Source organism: Sinocyclocheilus rhinocerous, unplaced genomic scaffold, assembly GCF_001515625.1.
Source record: "Sinocyclocheilus rhinocerous isolate Xijiao unplaced genomic scaffold, SAMN03320098_v1.1 scaffold1715, whole genome shotgun sequence".
Taxonomy (NCBI): Eukaryota; Metazoa; Chordata; class Actinopteri; order Cypriniformes; family Cyprinidae; genus Sinocyclocheilus; species Sinocyclocheilus rhinocerous.
In genome coordinates, this window is record NW_015655588.1 from 67,984 (window position 1) to 91,209 (window position 23,226).

The following is a 23,226-nucleotide window of genomic DNA, read 5'->3' on the forward strand; positions in this document are numbered from 1 at the left end:
AAATAGGATAAAGAGAGAATATATTGTTGGGTTCTTGGTGGCATAGCAATTAAGATCAGCCCAATGGCTATTTTGTAGTAATGATGCATTGACATGGAACTTGCAGTTTAGCAAGTGAGTCATACAGTATGTTGATTCAGAAGCCAGTGAATGATTTGTCATAAGGATTCGTGAGATGGATTCAAACCAGAAACTGCTGAGATTGTGAGTCTTTTTGAATGATTCATTAAAAGAACCAACCCATAAGTCATTTGTTCATAAATCAGACTAAACAAGTTATGCTGTATTCTTGTTTTTGCATGCAGCATGTAAGAAGGAAGCACTGCTGTGATCTGCGACACACTTGTGGTTTGTCATGTCTTAAATATGTACATTTTAGTTACGCCTAACAATTAACTTGTTAACTGAATTTGAGAATGTGTTTTTCTGACATGACATGAAGGAACACTCTGCATGACCCATTTGCTTCCACTGTCTTACATCTTGAGCGTGGTAAATTCTTTTTTTTTTTCCAAAGGACACAACACTAACTGCAGGAACAGTTTGCCTGGAACAACCTGAAGTGTTTTACTGAAGGACTCAACCTTTATGAGAAATCGCAGTGACTCATGGGTTTCCCCTACCTGAGATTTAACCTGCAACCTCCGTCTCTGACCACTAGACTGTCACCACCCCCACTGATGAGCAGATGCTGATCACATACTGTGTATATGTGAGTGTGAGAGAGAGATAGCTGTGTTGGCCAGACAGCAGGTGGGCTGTGAGCTCAATTTTCAGCCAAAGTGATGAGAACAGTAGAGCATGAAAGCAAGCAAAGTTCTTTATTTTGGATGCACAGCTGTCACACATGTAGCCCATGATACCCTTAAATGTACACCCTGCCTCTCTGTCTCTTCATCATTCTCTTTTATTCTTGATTCAAGCCCAAAGGACCAGAGATGGCACAGTCCCCTCCTTACCACTTAATTACCACATCAAAGACACATTTTTGAATGTTTGCGGCTTTCTTGGCCCAATAATCCTACTAACGATATTGATACATCAACACTCAATAAGCTAAACATCTATCTAATTAACAAAATAATTTCGGGCCATGCAGTTTACATTGTATGCAACTTGAACAAAGAGGAAGGGTTTATATGTTCAGGTGTTGTTGCTGACAAAATGATTTTTTTACAAAATGAAAACTAAAATAAAATCTATAAATCTGTATTTTCACATTTAAACTTTTTTAAAGTTGAATGAAGTTACACAGTGCATTTACACAGTATCTATCTATCCATCCATCAATTTATCTAGACAAAAATATAAAATTCAGTAATGTTAGTATATGTTAATAAAAAAATGCATTAAATATGTATTTAATAATGTTAACAGACTACAGTTTGAAAAACCCATTTTGTTTTAATTATCTAGCTAAGCTTTATTCAGTATTAACAGGCGCATCATATCAAGCACAAAGTCATGCAATCTCCCTAGACAAAAATGTTTGGTAGTTGTACAGCAAGAATATGCCTGTGTAAAAAAAACACAGGCCCCACCATAGCACAGAAACTGCACTTGTTAAAATTACAAATGACTTGCTTCTTGCGTCAGACCAAGGCTGCATCTCATTGCTAGTTTTACTTGATCTTAGTGCTGCGTTGGACACTAGAGATCATGACATACTCATAGATCGATTACAAAACTATACAGGTTTTCAAGGGCAGGCTTTAAGATGGCTTAGATCCTACCTGTCCGATCGCTACCACCTTGTTCATTTAAATGGGGAGTCATCGTGAAAAGCGCTATACAAATAAACTTGAATTGAATTGAATTGAAAAAACGAGGTCAAAAAAGTAATGGTTTATGGGGTCAAACTTGACTGGCCTGCACAAAGCCCAGACCTGAACCCCTCTGAGAACCTTTTAGATGAATTGGAATGCTGACGTTGAGCAAGGCCCCACTGCCAACATGCCTAACATTACTGAGGTGTCTGAAAGAGAGCAGTTATGTGCATCTACATTTAGTCATTTAGCAGACACTTTTATCCAAAGCAACTTACAAATGAGGACAATGGAAGCAATCAAAATCAACAAAAGAGCAATGATAAGCAAGTGCTATAACAAGTCTCAGTTAGCTTAATGCAGTACACGTAGCAAGTTTTTTTTTAAAATCATATAATAAATAAAAAGAAAACAGAATAGAAAAAGAAAAGAGCAAGCTAGTGTTAGAGGCCTTTTTTGCTTTTGTTAATTGTATAATAAATAAAAAGAAAACAAATAGATAAAATACAAAAAGGTTAGAGAAGCAAGTGTTAGGTTTTTTTTTTTTCATCTATAGTATAAAGCATTCGCTTGCTTCTTGACAATCCTTTTACACGGTTTAATGAAGACCTCTGCACTGGATGTTACCATACTCCACACTTCCACGCTCCAGAGAGTACTACTGAACTGATATTTTAGGCAACTGTCTATTTTTTTTTTTTTCACGCTTTGCAAGTTGGAGATTCCTCTTATTATCACAGTCTCTTAAGTAAAGTGTCAGAGAAAGAGTGGGCTGTGAAGAAAAACTATAGAGCGAGGGAGAGAAAAGGGAAGTACGCTGAAAATAGAACGAGCAAAAGATATTGGACAATGAGTATGTTTACATGGACAACAATACTCCGATTTTAATACGATTAAGACAATACTCTGATTAAAAATCTACCATGTAAACAGAGATTTTTGATTACCTTAATCCGGCTAAAGTCATAATCGAAGTAAACAGAAATCGAAGTAAGACATGTGGAGTATTCCTATTTTAGTCACATTACTGAAGTGCAGAATAGACATGTAAACACCTTAATCACATTTCCGAAATTTACTGGAAATTTTCCACCTTTTTGCAACCCTAGCACTGATATAACAGTCCAACAGCACTAGGACTTTTCAATGTTTGTATGATGTTGCGTGTCTGTGTTTTCAGGGATCTGGACAGGCTGTCATTTTTGATATTGGAGACTTTGTCATTTTTAGGTAACATTGTTACACCTGTAGATTACAAATGATTGTCTTTGTGCATTAAATCTCTCTCAACTGTGCAAATACACTGCTTCATTCAGGAACAAAACACCAGCATTGCTCAGAGACACACAACGGTTAATTCTGCTTTGGCAAGTTTTTGGACCAATTTTCATGGCGGGACAAAAAAGAAAACTGGCAACAGCATTATCACCTCAGGTACACATTATTCTTTTAATAACTCAATTGACTGTCGTCAATTATTCCTTACTTGAATTATACAATGTGTGTAGATGATCAACCTGTCATGTAATGAGATGGTTTGCGGTTCAACAATAACAAGTTTATTGCAGCATGGCAGGGCAGGAAGATGAAATGGTAATGGACATTACTTTCTTTGCAGGAGCTGTGGAGATCGTGGACAGAGGATCGAGCACACACATTGAGTGAATGTGAGTAAGGAGATAAGTAGAACTTGGAACACACAATGGGAAGACTTGGTGACACGGAAAACAGGAACTTGGAGAATACGTTGGAACATCGTTGCTGGAATTTGGAAAACAGGTAAACAGTCTTTACTCAAACGAGACCAGACAACTATGAATCTCGAGGTGTGTGCTTAAGTATAGTGGCGTACAAGGAGCTGGATTGGTGTCAGGTGTGGGTGATTGCAGAGGGAGTGCAGGGGGTACCGGCTGCTCAGTGGAACATGGAGGTGCCGGCTGCTCAGAGGACCAGGGAGGTTCAGCCCCGGTTTCCTCACCATTGGGCTCGTCCTCAGTGGCCAGGGATGTATGCCAGGGATGAAGACGGGCACTGGGCTGAGCTCAGGGATGAGCCACCACTAGACTGCATTCAAGTGCTGAAGCAATCACAGTGTTGCGTTTGGGAACTAGAGCCAACACAGGGCTGCACCTGAGGATTGGAGTCATCTCTGGGCTAAACTTAGGAACTGGAGCCTTCTCTGGGCTGAACTTGGGAACTGGAGCTGGAATCAACTCTGGGCTGAACCTGGATCCTGCAATCCATTATGCAAAGATCATAATGACCAGATGCGATCTCCTCACGGCATCACAAATTGGATCTTTGATAGGGGCAGTCGTGGCCTAATGGTTAGAGAGTCGGATTTGTAACACAAATGTTGTGGGTTCGAGTCTCAGGTCCGGCAGGAATTGTCGTGGGGGGAGTGAATAAGCAGCACTCTCTTCCACCCTCAATACCACGACTGAGACCCTTGAGTAAGGCACCGGACCCCCAACTGCTCCCCGGGTGCCGCAGCAATATGGCTGCCCACTGCTCGGGGTGTGTGTTAACGGTGTGTGTGTGTTCACTACTGTGTGTGTACTTGGATGGGTTAAATGCAGAGCACAAATTCCGAGTATGGGTCACCATACTTGGCCACACGTCACTTCAAAAAAAAAAAAAACTAAAATAATTAGTATTGTGAGTAAGTTGAACAACTAAATAAGTAATTTAACTGAATTACTGTATTTACTGATTTGCAGTCATGAAACTTAATTTAACTGGGGTGAGAAGCTAGCATTCTGTGTTATTGTAAGAGAATTGTTATTTATCCACAATAAGTGGTTTAATAGCTTTCCATGTTTATGGAATTATTATATATTTTTTTGTATGCAGTCAGCTAATAAGTTGTCGAAAGCAAACAAGCCACTTAATGTCACTTGCACCACAGGGTAAGAATGCAATAATCTGATGCTGACAGTTTAGGGCCTTTCGCACCGCGGGAACCTTTTCATAGTACCAGAACTAATTGTGGAACTACCCACTTTTTGGCGTTTTCGCACCGCCGGAACTGGGTGCGATTTTAGTACCGGACTGCCTTTTTCGAGAACCAAATTAGCTCCTACTCCGGAGCAGGGTCTAACCAGCACAACTGGTACTAATCGTGAGGTAAGTAGACATTGATTGGCCAAACGCGTACGAAAACGCCCTCACCCGCCATTATTTAAAACGCCGTGTAAACACTGTAAACTTTGTGTCAACTTATTTCGCAAGTATGGAGAACAGCGATAGATGGACGGACGCTGAAGTGCAGGCACTTGTAGCAAATGTAGCACTGCCAGTTGTCGTTGGAGATTCTTAGTCCTCCTTTCCGTTCTTTCAATCGCTTTACGTATACGTCGACTTTCCATGTCCATTATTGTGAAACCCGCGAGACACAACAAAAACACAGCTCCGATCACAGCGTCCTCCATCCTCCTGTTGTTAATGTTGTTCTTATTTGTTTCTGTTGTTGAATGCCGCGCACAAATGACGACGCTGTCGACCGGCTTACGTCACTTCTTAGTACACACTCTCGGTGCGAATGCAACCCTTTAAATGGTACTGGGAAATAGTTCACGCAAAATCGTCCCAGTACTTTAGTACTGTACCTTTAGTTCTGGAACTAAAGCGGTGCGAAAGGCCCTATTTTCATCAGCTGTCAGGTTTGAGCATATGAATATCTATGTGTGAATTATAGATTATTTGTACTCTAACATTGTGTCATATAACAACCCAGCTCCACCTCTTCTTTTTCATTAGTTTGTTACATCTGCAATCAGTGAAGTGTGTTCCTGGCCTTTAGATCCCACAATGCACAATTTACAGCTTTGCAGGGCAGTGACCCCAACACTGGATGAAACCCCAAAACGGTAGGCCACTTGAGGGACTCATAGTGTCGGCTGTATAAAGGAAGCGGAGTAAGAGGCCCACTTGTGAGGCAGCCGAGCCATCCCTCTCCTATCAAATCTAGTAGGGACAGAGGGGGTGTGCCATGACCCTTTTACACCCTTAGAGCTCCCGATCTCTGTTCATGTCTGGCTCCCTCTTAACCCTTAAATCTCTCTTTCCCTTCTTATTGATACCCATCTCTCTCCTCTGCATTTGGGCCCCATTCATCCTTCATGTCGTCGTCTTTATCCCTGGGGAGTATGTGTGGTGGGTCAGGGTTAGGCAGCTGCAGAGCCAGCGAGAAAGCCTAAGAGCAAGGGAAAAGAAGGGGTAGAGGGGGGACCGCTCTCCGTCTGTCACCCGGCTCTGTTTTCTCCCTGCAAACCACTAACTACCCCCTCCCAATGCTGGATTCAGTGTGGACCAGACTAAGAACTGTAACCATGATACTGTATGTGTAATTAATTCACACATTCACGCCTTCCCCTGAGACTAGTCACAGACCAATATATTGAGATTATTAGCATCAGCCAATAACCATGTCCACTTGGCCATTTAACAGAAGAGAATATTTCCTTGCTTTGTCAGCTCCAAAGTCTGCTGGCCATTTTGTCAATGCAATTTCTGTTCAAATTTGTGAATTTTGAGTAAATGTTATTTTACGTTATTAAAATAAATGTTATTTATGTTAAATTTATGTAATAAATTTTCATTTCAGCAAGTTTGTGTACCAGGGTTGTGAATCTTTCAGAAATGAAATGAATACCTTTTAAATTTCAATTCAATTCTTGACTTGAATTTAGATAAAAAGAAAAAAGAAATAGGATACAGATCTGTGTTATTGTGACAAAGTCTTGTTGATGATTTATAGTACATTATAGGCCTTACGTGTCCCAAACAATGCACTAAAAACAATTTACTATGTAATCTGTCTAGTGTAAGAATTTTTAAAGGTTATTTTGTCATTCAGCATCAGGGTCTGATAGCCAAGCCTATGTAATATTGGTCGACCACTATACCTGAAATATAACTTTTTTTTCATGATTTTACTCTTCTGTCTTTTTTCTTATTTTATAGAACCATTGTATCAGTTATTGACATATTAATAAACAAGCATGGCCTGCACATGTTACACAACACCAAACCCAAACATACAAGAAACTGTCAGGAACAAAAGCAGTAATCCTACCTTGTTAAAAAGAGACTTCCATTGCTGAGAGAAGCGTTTGTGTAAGACAGAGAAAGAGGTCGGAGAAATGAATGAACACAGATATAATTGAGAAAAAGATGAACCAATCTTAAATTCATCTCTGTTCTTTCTGCTTTTCAACAACATAAATCATGCATCTGCACATTGTCACTTACGTCCTCTGGAGCTACAGGAAGGACATCGGTGCTCTCTAGCACCTCGATCTCTTCACCCTCTGCGTGAGCAGCGACCGCTGGGGATGAGTTCACCATAGCACCTTTGCCCCTCACAATTCACCCAAATAATGATTATCTCTTCTCATAAAGTTTTGCCATGATGTCTTGTTCAGGTATATTCCGCCACATATATCCACATATATGGTTTTGACAACTCCAAACTTCATGCAGACCTAAACTGGCATTATTCCAGCTCTGTCATATGGCACGTGAGTTTATCCCAAACTGCGGGTATGTGGAGTTCCTCCTCGTTTCCATATTTCATTACAGGATGTTTTAGACACTGTAAATCCACAGTACGTCACACATAACTTCGCGATAGATTTTTAAACACGCCTGTCTTTCCCAGTAGCGTCTGGCTTCATCCTCAAACAGTCACCTTCAAGAGAAACATCGTTTCTTTCTGAAGTCCCTTTATGCTGTTTTGTGTTTTGTATTAAAATATTATCATCCAGTGTCGTGCCTGGCGTGATTTTGCTCAAACTGAATACCCGGTATTTCACCAAACAGAATGCGATAACATGATAAAGCGAAATTATCAGGTTATTTACAACATTGGCTAGAAGTACCTTATTGCTGTTGTTTCGCATCCACAGCGCGTGCCAGCAGCGCCCGAGAGGAGCGACTCCTGCCAGCATCCACAGAGCGCTTTGCCAAAGTTCACTGTGACCGAGCGAAGCGCAGACAAGCATGGGGAGATAAATGAGAGGCACCCGCCTCCTTTCACTGATCCTCGTCATGTGGGCGCTTTTACAAGTGCTGATCTCAAGTGATGGGAGGTGAATATGGATGCGCGTGAATTATATTTCATCTTGTTCGTTTGTGTAGTTTGTCTTTTATGTTGTTGCGGTTTTGCCACTGGATTCGTTTTCTGGATCAATAAAGTACATCTATTTACAGCAGTAGGGTTATTAAAAACAAACTGAGCAGGAGTCCTGTGGTTCCGATAATAAAATAACTTATTGAAATGACTGGATTTCGCCCGCGAAAATTTGCCGCACAAAAATGTTACACACCAGCATTAATTTTAACAGCAAATTTTGACTAAAAATAAACTTAGACTATACGATCTGTTAAAATAAATGATAGCCTATTAAGGGTTGAACATGCAAAAGAGACACATTTAAATGTTGTGAAATAAACTGTTTATTTATCTGAAAATCAAATAAAACCACTTCTCATAAAGAAACAAGAACATTGTCTCCTTGTCAGCAAAAGACTAGTGATTATATAAAATATAGAGTATTCCTTATTAAAACTAGGCCTACTTAAGTTAGCAGTGTATGATTTTCTTTTTTCTTTTGTTGTTTGATTAACTATGATGACAAAGACAGCAGCAGGTTTATTAGGCTGATGTCACTTTAAGACCTAATGCACATATCCAATATACTAGCATCTCATATTCTCCCAACTGTTACATTCACGTGATACATAACCAATTGGATTTGCATGAACTAGCCAAAAAAAACAAAAACAAAAACAATTTGACATAATTTTGTGTGTATTTGTCCATTCAAGTGTGATAAGACACAACAGGACTCAATTCAATAGAGGCTTCGGGTCTGTGCACACAGAAAACCGTAGCCTACCGGATTAAGTTTCTTTAGCATCATCAACCTTTTTCAAATTTGTACATATGTCTGCGCTTCTCTTTCGCCCCGGATATTGACATTTTTTAAATTTATTTTATGAGACATGGAGCAAATGTATGCCAACTTATGCGCTGACAGGTAGATCAGTAAACTTGTGCATCTAACCTGTATACCACGTTACAAATTAGTTCTGATTGGATCTCTTTCCAAATTGTCCCTCCCTAACATTTCATCTCGTTTTTATTTGTTGACGAAAATTTCAATTGATTTTCATTATAGTTTTTGTATTTCAATACGTTTTTTTATTTAGTTATAATTTCATTGGTGAAAAAATGTTGTTGACAAAATCTATATTCGTCAATGAAATTAACACTGGACCGCACCTTTATACAAAAATAATTTACTGATAATGTTAAAATTAAACTCACATTTACCGTTGTTTGGTGCATTTTCACAGTCAAATTGAGTAATTTTAATAAGAATCTGCATGATTGGAAATTTTGTTTGAAAGATTTCCCCATGCAGATTTTGGATCGGGTTGACCAACAGAAAGCTGGTTGGTTTAAAAATGACTTCCATATCAGCTATATATATATATAGTATAGTTAGCCAATCGTATGCAACACTGGAAAGGTAATGTAATTGGCTGTTGTCACTATGACGGTCTGTCTGTCAGCACCAAGCTTCAAACACGCCCTCCATCAAGCATTGACGTCAACACTCCATGTGAATGCCCCGTCATAATACACAAAATGTCACTTGTTATCATCTATTGCAGCGGTGGCGAACTCCGGTCCTGGAGAGCCGCAGCCCTGCAGAGGACAGCTCCAACCCTAATTAAAACTCATCTGCCTGTAGCTTTCTAGTAACCCTTCAGACCTTGATTAGCTTATTCAGGTGTGTTTGATTAGGGTTGAAGCAAAACTCTGCAGGGCTGCGGCTCTCCAGGACCGACGTTCGCCACCCCTGATCTATTGGTATAACAATATAACCTGCAAAAAATCCCCACCACTAATACTCACACTGACAGTGTGACTAGAACGCCACAAAGAAAGACTAGCAGAGTGATACAAACATTGAAAAGTCCCAGTGCTGCTCATTACTCCTAGTCGTCTGCTCAGCCAGTCAAATTTAAAAGGGTCCTATTATGCTTTTTACATTTTCAACTTCCTTTAGTGCATATGTTGCTGTTTGCGCATGAACAAGATCTGCACATTTACAAAGCTCAAAGTCCACTCCAAAGGGAGTTATTCTCTGTATCAGCACTGTTTCTGATCTCCACAAATGCCTTGATTGTAGTCCACTTTAAGGATGGGTATTCAAGTAACATATACAGTATATATATATATATATATATGTTCTCAATATCTGCAGGGCTGTGATTACCTGTGGCCTTGTGCCTGTCAGATAAAAGCCTATCAAGGATTATCCGATTTTCTATAATTAGCCACTTTTCAAATGCATATAGAAAAAAAACGCTTACTCATCCAACACATTTTTTTTTTTTAATGAGTGTAGTGTCGACAAACTTAGCATGCTTGTTTTCCCTCACAGTAACTCTTGGCATTGGTCCTGAGGATGTATTTCCATGGTAACTTATAGACCATAGTTATTTATAGCATAAAACACCTACAAGAGCACTTTTAGTCTTGGGAGTTTCTCTATACCAGGGGTGGCGAACATTGGTCCTGGAGAGCCGCAGCCCTGCAGAGTTTTGCTTCAACCCTAATCAAACACACCTGAACAAGCTAATCAAGGTCTGAAGGGTTACTAGGAAGCTACAGGCAGGTGAGTTTTTATTATGGTTGGTGCTGAATTCTGCAGGGCTGCGGCTCTCCAGGACCGGAGTTCGCCACCCCTGCTCTATACCATTGCCAACAATATTCCAAGAAAGTGACAGCTGAGAGAAGAGTGAGATTTTTTACATTTATTCTGTGAAAAGATGCACCAGTATATTATTAGACCTCCATACTGTATCATTATTCACACTCGTTTATGTAAATATGATTTATGGTCATAACTGAAATGAAGTACAAAGAATACCACTAAAGGCCTAAATGTTTATACTATAAAGATTAGGCAAATAAGTCTCAGAGGCCTGATGAGTAAATAAGATGCTGTCCTTAAGGACTGCGGTGAGGATATAGAAATGAATGTAGCTCAATACTGCCTTCTTGTGTATGATTTGTATAAGTGCAACCAACACAAGAGGCAGAAGACAACTCTTCCATTTAGGAATTTGTTAAATTAGCAATTTACACATATATTTTAAATTGTTCTTAAGAAAAAAATGTAGAAAGGTTATAGTAGTTTTTCATATTTAGCTTATAACCCTGTTCCTTGGCAGTAGGTTCAGATAGAGTTTAGATGTTACTAATTTTGTAAATGTTCTAAGCCTAAGGCTATGCAAAACTGAACCAGAATGATCAAAGGAAGCACGTTAACTTTCTGCATGTGCCATTCAGCTACATAATTTACAGGTGTCCTCAGTAATGTTTTCCTCATTAAAATCTTTTACACAAAGACATGACTAGTACATTTGGAAAATAAAATTAACTGCAGGCAGTCTCACACAATAAATCAATCACCTCTGACTGCTAACAAAGTCAAGTCAGAGAGCCAACTGTTTTTTTTTTTTTTTGGTCATGCTCTCATCTAATGTAAATATCAAAATGTATTATATTGCCTTAAATAACATATAGCCAAACTCACATTTCAGTATGTTCAAGATGACTGCCATGTCAGCCCGCATATAAACTACTTACAGAGGGCACAGAGAGTTTAGAGAAAAACCCAAATGTTGACTAAATTTGGTGTAAATGAAATACTAGCTCACAACGTAAATAAAAAACAAACACAGTTCAAGAGGAAAAATGCTGTTTATTAATATAGGTTGAAATAATCTCCATACCACATAAAGACTTTTTTTCGGTGCAAGTCCTCAACGATCACATTCTATTAAAAGGATATTTCACCCAAAAATGAAAATGTTATCATTTACTCACCTTCATGTTGTTCCAAACCTGTATGCATTTCTTTCTTCTGTTGAATGCAGAAGAAGATATTTTGAAGAATGTAGGTAACCAAACAGTTGGTGGTAGCCATTGACCTCTATAGTATAGCGAGAAGAAAAAAAAATGGAACTATAGATAGTCAATGGCTACCAGCAACTGTTTGGTTCCCAACATTTTTCAAAATATCTTCTTTTGTGTTCACTAGAAGAAACTAGTACAGATTTGGAAATACTTGAGGGTGAGTAAATGATGACAGGATTTTCATTTTCATAAAAAAAAAAAAAAACATTTAAAAGCCAGCAACATTGTTAAATCTCAGTACAGTCATGTTCTTAGTATATGAACAATAAAGAGAAACAGTTAAATTCCCTTTTCACAACCCATCATTCCATTTAAACACCAGAATGTCAGAGATTTGCATAAACCCACAGTGCTTGGTTGATTATGCTCCTTGGTTGAGAGACAGAGCAATGTGACAATACTTTAATATCTGCTGATTCCAGTCAAAACTCGTACAAAGAAACTTGAAATCCCCATCCCCCACCCCCCACATTCCCTTTACCTACCACACCACAATGATCCTTGTATGAATAGCGTGTCCGGATATACTGTCCCCTCAAACTTGTGCATAGATTCTTAATCCTTTCACAACATCTTATTTCTGCATCTAGTGTTAAACCTAGATGGAGAATTAACTTGGAGTATTTTCATCCCGCACTCAGTAAATATCAAAATGTATTATATTGCCTTAAATAACATATAGCCAAACTCACATTTCAGTATGTTCAAGATGACTGCCATGTCAGCCCGCATATAAACTACTTACAGAGGGCACAGAGAGTTTAGAGAAAAACCCAAATGTTGACTAAATTTGGTGTAAATGAAATACTAGCTCACAACGTAAATAAAAAACAAACACAGTTCAAGAGGAAAAATGCTGTTTATTAATATAGGTTGAAATAATCTCCATACCACATAAAGACTTTTTTTCGGTGCAAGTCCTCAACGATCACATTCTATTAAAAGGATATTTCACCCAAAAATGAAAATGTTATCATTTACTCACCTTCATGTTGTTCCAAACCTGTATGCATTTCTTTCTTCTGTTGAATGCAGAAGAAGATATTTTGAAGAATGTAGGTAACCAAACAGTTGGTGGTAGCCATTGACCTCTATAGTATAGCGAGAAGAAAAAAAAATGGAACTATAGATAGTCAATGGCTACCAGCAACTGTTTGGTTCCCAACATTTTTCAAAATATCTTCTTTTGTGTTCACTAGAAGAAACTAGTACAGATTTGGAAATACTTGAGGGTGAGTAAATGATGACAGGATTTTCATTTTCATAAAAAAAAAAAAAAACATTTAAAAGCCAGCAACATTGTTAAATCTCAGTACAGTCATGTTCTTAGTATATGAACAATAAAGAGAAACAGTTAAATTCCCTTTTCACAACCCATCATTCCATTTAAACACCAGAATGTCAGAGATTTGCATAAACCTACAGTGCTTGGTTGATTATGCTCCTTGGTTGAGAGACAGAGCAATGTGACAATACTTTAATATCTGCTGATTCCAGTCAAAACTCGTACAAAGAAACTTGAAATCCCCATCCCCCACCCCCCACATTCCCTTTACCTACCACACCACAATGATCCTTGTATGAATAGCGTGTCCGGATATACTGTCCCCTCAAACTTGTGCATAGATTCTTAATCCTTTCACAACATCTTATTTCTGCATCTAGTGTTAAACCTAGATGGAGAATTAACTTGGAGTATTTTCATCCCGCACTCAAAACCTTGTAAGAAAATCTAGTAAGAGTTCAAGTTCTGTGTTGATCTACAGTTCTCAGGCCTTTGCATACAGGCCTCAACCGAATTTTTAAAACAAGTAAAGACAAGAGGATGGAATATCAAGCATCTTTTACTGGACCTTGTTGAGAAACATCAGGCAAGGTAAAATCAAACAGTGGTAAGTCCTTCCACAACCTAAACAAAACAGTATTTGTACATAAAGCGACAGATATAAACAAACAAACATATTTCAAATGGAAAGTACTCCACTTCTAGAAATATAGCACACAGGTTCACTACAAATCTAATATTTGGCAAATGTGTGTCTGCTACAGATTAAAATTCAAAAATAAAATTTTAAATCCATAACCTTCAGTGCTTAGAGCTGGATTTCCATCAACATCTTTTTTTTTTTCCCTTTCATTAATCGATTTGTTAAATTCTCATGATAATCAACATCATAACAGTGGAACTGGAACTCTGGACCCCTAATCTTCCTGAGAAAATATCCAAGTCCATTGTCAGTGTGCAAGACAGTGACAGAATCATGTTGCTTTTACAGAAACTAAAATTCAAAGACATTTAGGCCAAGTTCAACCAACAAGAACAATAATGTAATTCATAAGCAAAATACAATCCCGGAGTAGCATACGTCTTCATTTGAGAAGTTTTTTTTTTTTTTTTTTTTTTTCTTTACTTTTCTTTTTTTGGCAAATTCAGACAATTCAATCATTTGTAAACGACAGGTAGATTTAAAAAGAAAAGGAATTTCACAGAATGGAAGAGAGGCACCTTTTGAAATGAGTCAGAATGTCACTAACTATCTGGTTATCTTTACTGTTCATCCATGAATGTAACTGCTTCTTTACCAACTTTCTCACTGTGGCTAAAGTTCACTTTTTATCTTCTATTTTTATTTTTTTATAATGCAATTTAATTGATGCAACACTCTTCAAAATGATAACTCTTGTGGGAATTAATCCACAATAAAAGCCACTATGAGGATACAATTTTACAGGTTTTAAACATTTTAAGATGAAAATAAATCCATCAAGTCCTTGAGTAAACATTAACACATGAATTGTCATAATCTCCCTTGCAGTTTTCTGGGGTTTTTTTTTAGTATAGCTGAGCAAGGAAAAAAAGACACTCAGTGCAATGCTAAATAGTAACCATGGTGGAACAATTTTTAAAACAGGCGCGCACACAAATAACAGAGACAGTACAACATACTAAATGGATCATAATTGCAGACAGTTGCCCCGTGACGAGAAGCAGTGATTAGAGAGCACACACACACACAACCATTCAAACTTTTGAGTTTTTTTTTAACCATTTTTTTTTTTTAACCAAATTTTTTTTTCTTTCTCATGAAGAATGTTAAACCTTGTGAGCATGTTATCAAATAACTTGAAAGTGTCAGACCCAAACAAAAATGTAAGAAAAAATAAATTCACATTTTACAATTGGCACACTTTAATTCAAGTATCGGTGAATATACAGTATCTCACAGAAGTGAGTACACCCCTCACATTTTTATAAATATTTTATTTATATCTTTTGATATGTTTATGATTTTTCGTTCTTTGCCCAGAGACAAAAACATGGTTCATAATTACGGGTTTCAACATAGGTATACACAAATACTGCATGTATGTCCTGTGTAATTTAATTTTAAACATGCTACTCCAGTAAGACTATTTGGTTCATATCTATCATTAATCACTCTTTCGTTTTTTTCCTTTAGGCAAATTCTCTCGGATGACACACTGCAAGGTCTATTGCTTATTTCAAATTATATTTTACCTAGTAGTTTCAAAAGGGAAGGAATCAGAGATCTGATAGCATTTTTCTACATAATGAGCGTGATAATATACAGGATAATGTTTAGCTGTAGTCTACCTATGCTGGTGTCACCAGAGACTTCCTGTGATGTTTGACTGTTTGGAATTACAGCCACATTGTGGTTCACTGTCAGCCAGCCGCGACTGAGTTTGGAACAAGGCAGTTACATACACAGGCAACAGTGATCCCCACACCCAGAAACAGAAAAAAAATAAGTCAATGAACAACTTTAGTATCTTAAGACACATCTGTTGAAATGTCTTTTCCCAAAAGAAAAAAAAGAAGGTTTATACAGCATAAAGGCCCAAAACGAACTTAGACTGAGATGGAAATGTACAGTTCAGGGCCCCATTTTTACAAACAAACAGTTAATACGGCATACACAAAAGGCACTCCAGCTTGCTGTCAACCTTCAGAACGTGACCAGCAAACAGGAGATAATATCAGCAAGAAGTGCATTTTTCAATGTTATAGATCTTTTTCCTTCATTGTTTACGTGTTTTTGTCAAACTTTTATAAAAAAAAAAAAAAAAACATATATTAAAATGCTATTACATTTTTGGTATTCAAAAAAAGTACCAGGGATTACTCATGATCTGTATGCCATTAGCACACCATAATCCCCAATGCTGTTAAAGTTCTTGTTTGTTATAAAGGATTCTTCCAATGACAGTAACAAGATTATCACAAATAATCAGCATGAGGTGACAAATATCTGACGAATATCCTCAACCCTTTTGAACCCAATCCCACCTCAAACACACAAGAATCATCAAAGTGCCTCTGGACAGAAGTGCTCTACAACAAAACGACACACATTGGAATTTAAGATGTGAAGTCAGAGATGCCACAGTGTACTGTACATATATCTATGTATATATTGGCACATGAGACCATAAGGGGAATTCAATACAACCAGCAGCAGAGAGGTAAGATACACAATATACATTTACTATATAAACGAACTGATGGCTCTGCAGTAGTCCCTGTTCAAAAGGATTGAGAAGACTCAAACTAGCCAAAATTTACTCCTAAATTTACTGCCCCACTGATAAATATCCCTTTTGCGTTTCTTTAATGTACACTTTGTAAGCTTCATACACAATTTAATGTGTAAAACTTTAATGTGTAAATGATAAATCTTCAAAACGATCAACTTTCAATAAACATCAATTTAGTTAATCTTGTCGTCCCCTGAGATTATATTGAAATGAGATTTATCAAATTCAGCAGAATTAACACACAGACCTCCAAAAATGATTTAGTGTCAGAAAACATTCTTTGTTTACAAGTTTACAAGGATGACAATGGCCTTGAGTATGTAAGAAAGTATTACGGGAGGACTGTGAGATATTTCCAACTTTCTTCCAAAGCCACAGATTGGCACAGGGCGGACATTACTTGCCCATCTTCTCTAACTTTGCATAGTGACAGCATGCCATGTGCTGTAGTTAAAGAACCATTGGCAGAAAGAGTCTGTCCATAGAAACACTGCTTGGACAGGGCTTTTTCAAGTACGGGCGGCTTGTCTCGGTAACAGGGTTGGCTTCACTGAGGCCACATAAGAGAAAGAGGATGGTAGCAGCTGAGTTAGAGGTGGGACACCCAGGGTGAGGTCACACATACGCACATCAACAAAAGAGGCCCTAAATGACCTAAGAACACTGTTAACAACAAAAATAAGTATGGCCCACATCATTGTTCTTCGTTTGCATTCGTTACACAGGACAGCTATACAGAGGCACCTCTTTTAAAGTGTATCTGCATATGAGCACTGTAGGCAGTTAAGGACCACTGCATGAAGACCAAAAGAATGTGAAAAAGCATGTTTCACAACACTGGCAATTCCATTCAGTCTCAAACTCCAGCAAAAAAAATCATGCAAGACCACACGAGGGAGGGAGTAGGTAAGGACGCATGAGACGTGTGATGTTATCCAGAGAAGGAACGGGGTGACATTCCAAATTACTACAACACGGATGCAAATGATAAATGATGACGACAACGTCCATATCATGACGTCATTAATGTCCTTTCTTGCATTCCATTGTACTAAGTGCACGGAGAGAGTTGCGATGGAGAATCAAACGTCCTCCTATCAGTTCCCACATTGAGGCACTAAGACCACACATCCTCCTTTTCAAATCCAATCAAATGGAGGTGCCTCCTTCAGACAGATAAAGACATTTGACTATTTCATTTGAATAACAATGACATTCACTTTGATAGAGAGGGGGAAAAGTACAGACACAAAAAACATACATTGCAAGTTTTGTATGATTGTAGAGTTTGTTCTTCCCTTCATTCAGATTTTTTGAAGTTTCTGGACCAGAGATGGACGACAAACAAATAATTTTTTTTGAATACCAGTAAGGTACAAAAAAAAAAAGTTAAAAGTTGCCATAAGAAGTTCTTGTTGTTTTTTTTTCTTTTTCTTTTTTTAACTATATGCTCCATTATCTGATTTATTGGCTTCACAGAAGGAGCATAACTCTTGTAATAAGTGCTATGATAATACCCCTTTAAGAAGAGACAACGCGTCTTTTATGTTTGTACCAAATGCAAAGGTCTCTTACTCTGTACTGCATTAAGAGAAACCCATTGTATTTGGTATTGTGCCTGACTCCCGTGCCATGTGTCTCCGCTCTGGATTCCGTTTCTGTTTGGTGAAGAAGTGGCTGGGAGACTGTGTGATCCCACACATGCCGAGTTTAAAACTGCATGGAGTGACGTCAAACACAATTAACAGTTCCCCCTTTCCACAGCCAGCAAGCCAGAAAAACAGAGGCAAGGTAGGAAAATGTTCAAAGGTTAAATTCTTCCAAAATCTTCGAGAAAAAAAAAAGGAGTCTTAAGTTTCAGTAAGCTTCAGTGTGGACGGAAGAAAGGGTCTCTGGCTTCTATTGCACAATGCATCAGAATGAGTTTCTTCTCTCAGTTGTATCTCAATAAAATGGCCGATCAGATACATAACATAGTAACTAAATATCTTCTGATTGATTCAGCACTGAAGTCCATTAGGTATAATTAAAAAGCCTCCACTGAGTGTTTTTAACAGTGGTTATGTATTCGCGCACAGATGCTTGGTCAAGTTCCAGCAGACACTGACATTCATTCATCTACATCAAAGCTTAACATTGAGCTTATTTTTTTTAACCATACACAAAAAAACCCCCAAAAAAACAACTGACGTGAGTAAATAGAAATCATAGAGCAGTGCAGCTCCCTTTTGTAAAACTAAAATAATTGAAGAAAAAAGATCATTGGTGATTCGTCATGCTGACAGGCCACTGCTAGGAGTGTTCTTCTCATTTGCTCTGGCCTATTCGCTGGCTCAGAAACAGAACTGTGCAAGATACAAAGTTTTCTTTTTTTGTTGGTTTTATAAAATAAAAGTTTTTAAGGAGGACCTGGAGAGAGAGCACTTACGGCTAATAGAAGTTCTGAAGAAACTATGCAAAGTTTAAAACCAAAAAAAGTACCAGGATCATTCCAATCATCAGAACAGTGTCGTTATAGGGAAATGTGTCATGAGGTCTCACTGTGTCTGGGTCGCTTTCAGATGGCTGCCTCGTTGATGGCTTCTCCTGAACAACACTTTTGAGCAAAAACATACTTTGGAAATAAAAAAGCATCAAAAGGCTTCTGCTTCTATTGATTCTTGCTTCTCAAGGTCTTTGAACACTAAGAACAAGATCCACGAACACAACAAACAGTCTGACGTAAAAACCAGAGGACAAATAAACAGCAGTGGAAGGTTTGCAGCTTTGTTTCACCCTAAACCTCCGTTACAGCTCCACAAAAAGTGATTATCGCCACATTGATTTGCTTGGGTTTTGATCCATTAGGTCTTTTGACTTTGTTGGTTTATGATGTCCGATACATCCTACATGCTCTCTCCGCTCAGCAGGTCTCCCGGGATCAGAGCGTTAATTGGGATGGGGTTGCCGATTACCCTGGGGTCGTCTCCATTTGGGGGAGCCCACAAACTGGAGTACTGCGGCACACTGCCCCACAGCAGGTCGCCTCCGTTTCCGCGGCTGCTGTTCCTGGTACTACAGACTGTCTTGGTACCTCCTCCACCCCCGCTCCAGAGGCCTGTGGGGTGGCTGGCAGCAGGGTTGCCCAGCCGGGGTTGATTGGAGCCTGGTGCTGGGCTGGCCTGCCAGCTGGTGGTGGGGGTAAGGGACTGGCCCTGTGCAAAGAAGCGGTTCACATCGTCCTCACCGGCAAACTCTGCCAGGATGGTAGTGTTACCCAGCACACACCTTGAGAGGTAGACAAACAATTGGAAAGGGATTCAAGCATGAAAAAGCTTTCTTGATGGATAATACATAAAATCAGCTTGAAGAGAGAAAGACAATGCACATTTATCTAGAAGGTTTTCAAAAAATATAGGACTTGAATTTAGAAAACAAAAGGCATACGGCTAACACTATAAATCGTAAATATAACTATAAATCTGTTCTTGAACATTTTCTCAGGCCCTGTCTCAAATTGCACACTTCAGTCTTGTGGACATACAATGCCAGCCGTGTGCACATGACTGTAAAGTCCATGAGACCGTAGGGCTCCGAAGCAGACTTTTAACCAACAGTCAAAGCGGCATTACGTTACAAAAGTGTGGACTCCGTGGGTTTTAGGTTGCCATTTGGGACAGCGCCTCAGAGACGTATGATGTAGAAGAGATTGTAGTCTTACATGTGCAGGGATTTTTGGGCTTTGGCAGTCTCCTCCTTGGAGCTGTAACGTACAACAGCATTGCCCTGTGTCAGGTTCAGATGGAAGGTAATGAGAGGGCCGTGCTGCATGCACAGAGTCCGCAGGGTGGAGCCATCAATCTGATGCACACACATACATAAATTATTAAATTATTGTTATTCATATTCAAGTGCTAAAGGGCTGTTCAGAGAGAATGTGTTCTTGCGAAAACAGGCAAGGTATTGTAAAAAAGAGCTTCACAGAATGCAAGGGTTTTGAAATGCCCTTTTTATGATTACGAACACATTATACACACAGAAATCTGTGTCTCGTTGCTAGGTGGTGAGTTAGTGACAAATAAAAACAATGTGTTCTAAAATCCTCTCTTATATCCCTGTATAGCTAAAAACCTCATATTTTAATGCTGAAAAATGATACATGGATGCCACTGTAAACTCATGCTTAGAATATGCCTGCCTATGTCTCCCTCTGATTGGCCCAGTGTTTTGAAGCTGATATTGTTGAGGTTTGCTGTGTGTCAAAACTTTTATACTCATATCAGAGATGCTGAAAAAACAGCAAGACATACTGCAGCAGTAAAAAAAAATTTTTAAATTTTTTTTTAATTCTTTACATTGCAAAACAATTAAATAGCAGCACAGTGCCCACAAAAAACACTAAAATAGTATAGTGCATAATGCTACATAAAAACTGACATTTAGTTCTGTACTTTCATGCGATATGAATCGGAATAAACCATACTAGTTTTTACAGTAATATAAATTGTTTGCACTATGCACCTGAGGAGTGAGGTTTCTCAGCACCAGCCAGCTGCTTCCTCTGTTGAGACTGTCAGTGCTCCAAGTTCCTCCTTCTATAACAAAAAGTAAAGAGAGACAGGTCTGGAAAAACATGTTACAGCTGAGCATATTTTCCACTAAATACTTGACTTCTGCCCATTTGCAACTCTAAACACACAACATGAGACAGAGTCTGACTGGTCGGCCACACTACAGCAGAACCTCGTAAGTAACTGGTTGTGCTGCTTTGTACCACACAGGTGTACTGAGGATTTACCTGAGGAGTAAGAGTTGGTCCAGCCCTGGCTGAGGCCAAGAGAGTTTCCTCCCCAGGTGGAGGAGGGCTTGGTGTTGGTCAGGCCTGGAGGGGGGCGTGAGGGAGCACTGGAGTTACGTGTCCCTGTGGAAACCTTCCATAACTCATGAGATAAAGAGGCCTGTGTGTGGGAGATGGGTCCAGGGGACCAGGTAGACTTCATTTCCAAGAGTTTACCTGAAGAAAGGGAGGAGACGAAGAAAGAGATGGACAAATGAATAACAGCAGCAGGTACAGTCACCACTCATTGTTGCCTCTAAGGATTTGTTAAAACAATATGACAACATAAATTTGTTTCTGCTTGGGGTTATGCAAACAGCCACAGTGGGGTAAAGAAAGTCCATTCCAATGGCCATTTATTTCAAATAAATGCTGTTCTTTTTAAATTTCTATTCATCAAAGAATGCTGAAAAAATGTTATCACAGTTTCCACAAATATATTAAGCAGCACAACTATTATTTTATTACTAAGAATTATTTATTGAGCACCAAAACAGCATATTAGAATGATGAGACAATGAAGACTGTAGTAATGGCTGCTGAAAATTCAACTTTGCCATCACAGGAATAAATAATATTTTAAGTATTTTATTTAAAATATTAAAATAGAAAACAGTTTGTAGTATATTTCACAATATTACTGTTTTAGTGTATTTTTAAACAAATAAAAGCAGATTAGGTGAACCTAAGAGACTTATTTAAGAAACATTAAAAAATATTACTGACCCTAAACTTTTTAGTAGTAATCACTAAAAACGTTGACACTATTATCAGTATTACCGAAACAGGAAATCTGGGAAACTGTGTGATAGAGAGACTTGATTCAACAGAATGATATAAGGAATGAAGTGTTCAGCCAGTGATCAACATTTTTTTGAATATTGTACATGTTTATTATAAGATTATTATAAATGTCTGCTTGTATAACCTGCTGCAACCTCCCTCAACAGGTGTTTTAAACATTAAAATATTCACTCCTAAAAAGTATCTCGCTGACTTTTTCAAATGCTACATGCTCTGAATGGCCTCAGAGAGTAACACATTCTGTATATATGCATATATATAAACTTTAAATTAGTTTATTGTTTCTGACAATGATCAACATTTAAAACAGGAAGAAGTATAACAGAACAAGGGAGAATGTGGGTTTTAGCATCCCTCTCGTTCTGAGAGGACAGACCGAACGTGTTACAGGCACTGACTGTCCACTCACTCGAGGAAGACATAGTCCCATTCTGAGATGGGGATGAGGCTAATATAAATAATATTATACATTTACTGTGTAATGATCCTTAAAATAGTGATTTCTGGTATAGCTTTATTATTTAGTTAAGAATGCAATGTTCATTTAGCAGTAAAAATTTTCATCAAAATTTTAAGTAACAAGCTCTTTTGGTCTGTTATAACTTATGTCATAAGCCATCAATCATCCCTCACCTCCAGTCCTGTCACGTAACAGGTAGCGATTCACATCCTGTATGTTAGTGTTAATGGTGGGGCCACTTGGAACGCTTCCTGGGGTCATGTTGGGATCATTCTCAGGGTCAATGTTCTGCAGACCTTTCCATGGCACCCCAGGGCAGAATTCTGAGAGAAAGCAAGAACAAAATTGGTTTTCCAGCATAAAATTCAAAGTATATAACAGGTGTCAGCAACCTTTTGGTCATGGAGTTCCATCTTTAATTTGTCTGGTTAATTACTGTGCCATCCCATACACATAAAAAAACATGACCATGATCTATGCGGACCAGGCTCTATGGCTTGGTAGCCATGTGATTTGCGGATTAGTTGCAAAGCTTAACCATCATAGAGTGAAAGTATATAATTTGAACTTGTGTCTAAGTCTTGCCAATTTAAACATTTAAGCGATTTTAAACCATTCAAGCGCAAGAAGAGGCTAAAGAGAAGGAGTCTCATAACACTCATAACAGAAAGAAATCGCATGTGTAACAGTATATTGGATCCGCGCATTAGAATCAGAATCAGAATCAGAATGAGCTTTATTGCCAGGTATTAAAGGGTCTTTTAAGACCTCATTAGGTCTTAAAGGGACAGCAGCCTATAAATATCTGCTACCGTCTGTC

General features: G+C 38.4%; 1 protein-coding gene across 1 annotated transcript in view; it reads right to left on the minus strand.

The window, feature by feature from the left end:
* Positions 1-15,035: 15,035 nt before the first annotated feature.
* LOC107718711 (trinucleotide repeat-containing gene 6C protein-like) overlaps positions 15,036-23,226 on the minus strand; it is a 68,022-nt gene continuing 59,831 nt past the window's right edge. The window contains exons 18-23 of the mRNA XM_016525907.1: positions 22,580-22,729; positions 22,347-22,394; positions 21,104-21,322; positions 20,827-20,900; positions 20,027-20,166; positions 15,036-19,593 (exon numbers count right to left, since the gene is read on the minus strand). Of these exons, the coding sequence (XP_016381393.1) occupies positions 19,212-19,593; positions 20,027-20,166; positions 20,827-20,900; positions 21,104-21,322; positions 22,347-22,394; positions 22,580-22,729 (1,013 nt within the window). The 3' untranslated portion in view covers positions 15,036-19,211. The remainder of the gene's footprint in view (positions 19,594-20,026; positions 20,167-20,826; positions 20,901-21,103; positions 21,323-22,346; positions 22,395-22,579; positions 22,730-23,226) is intronic.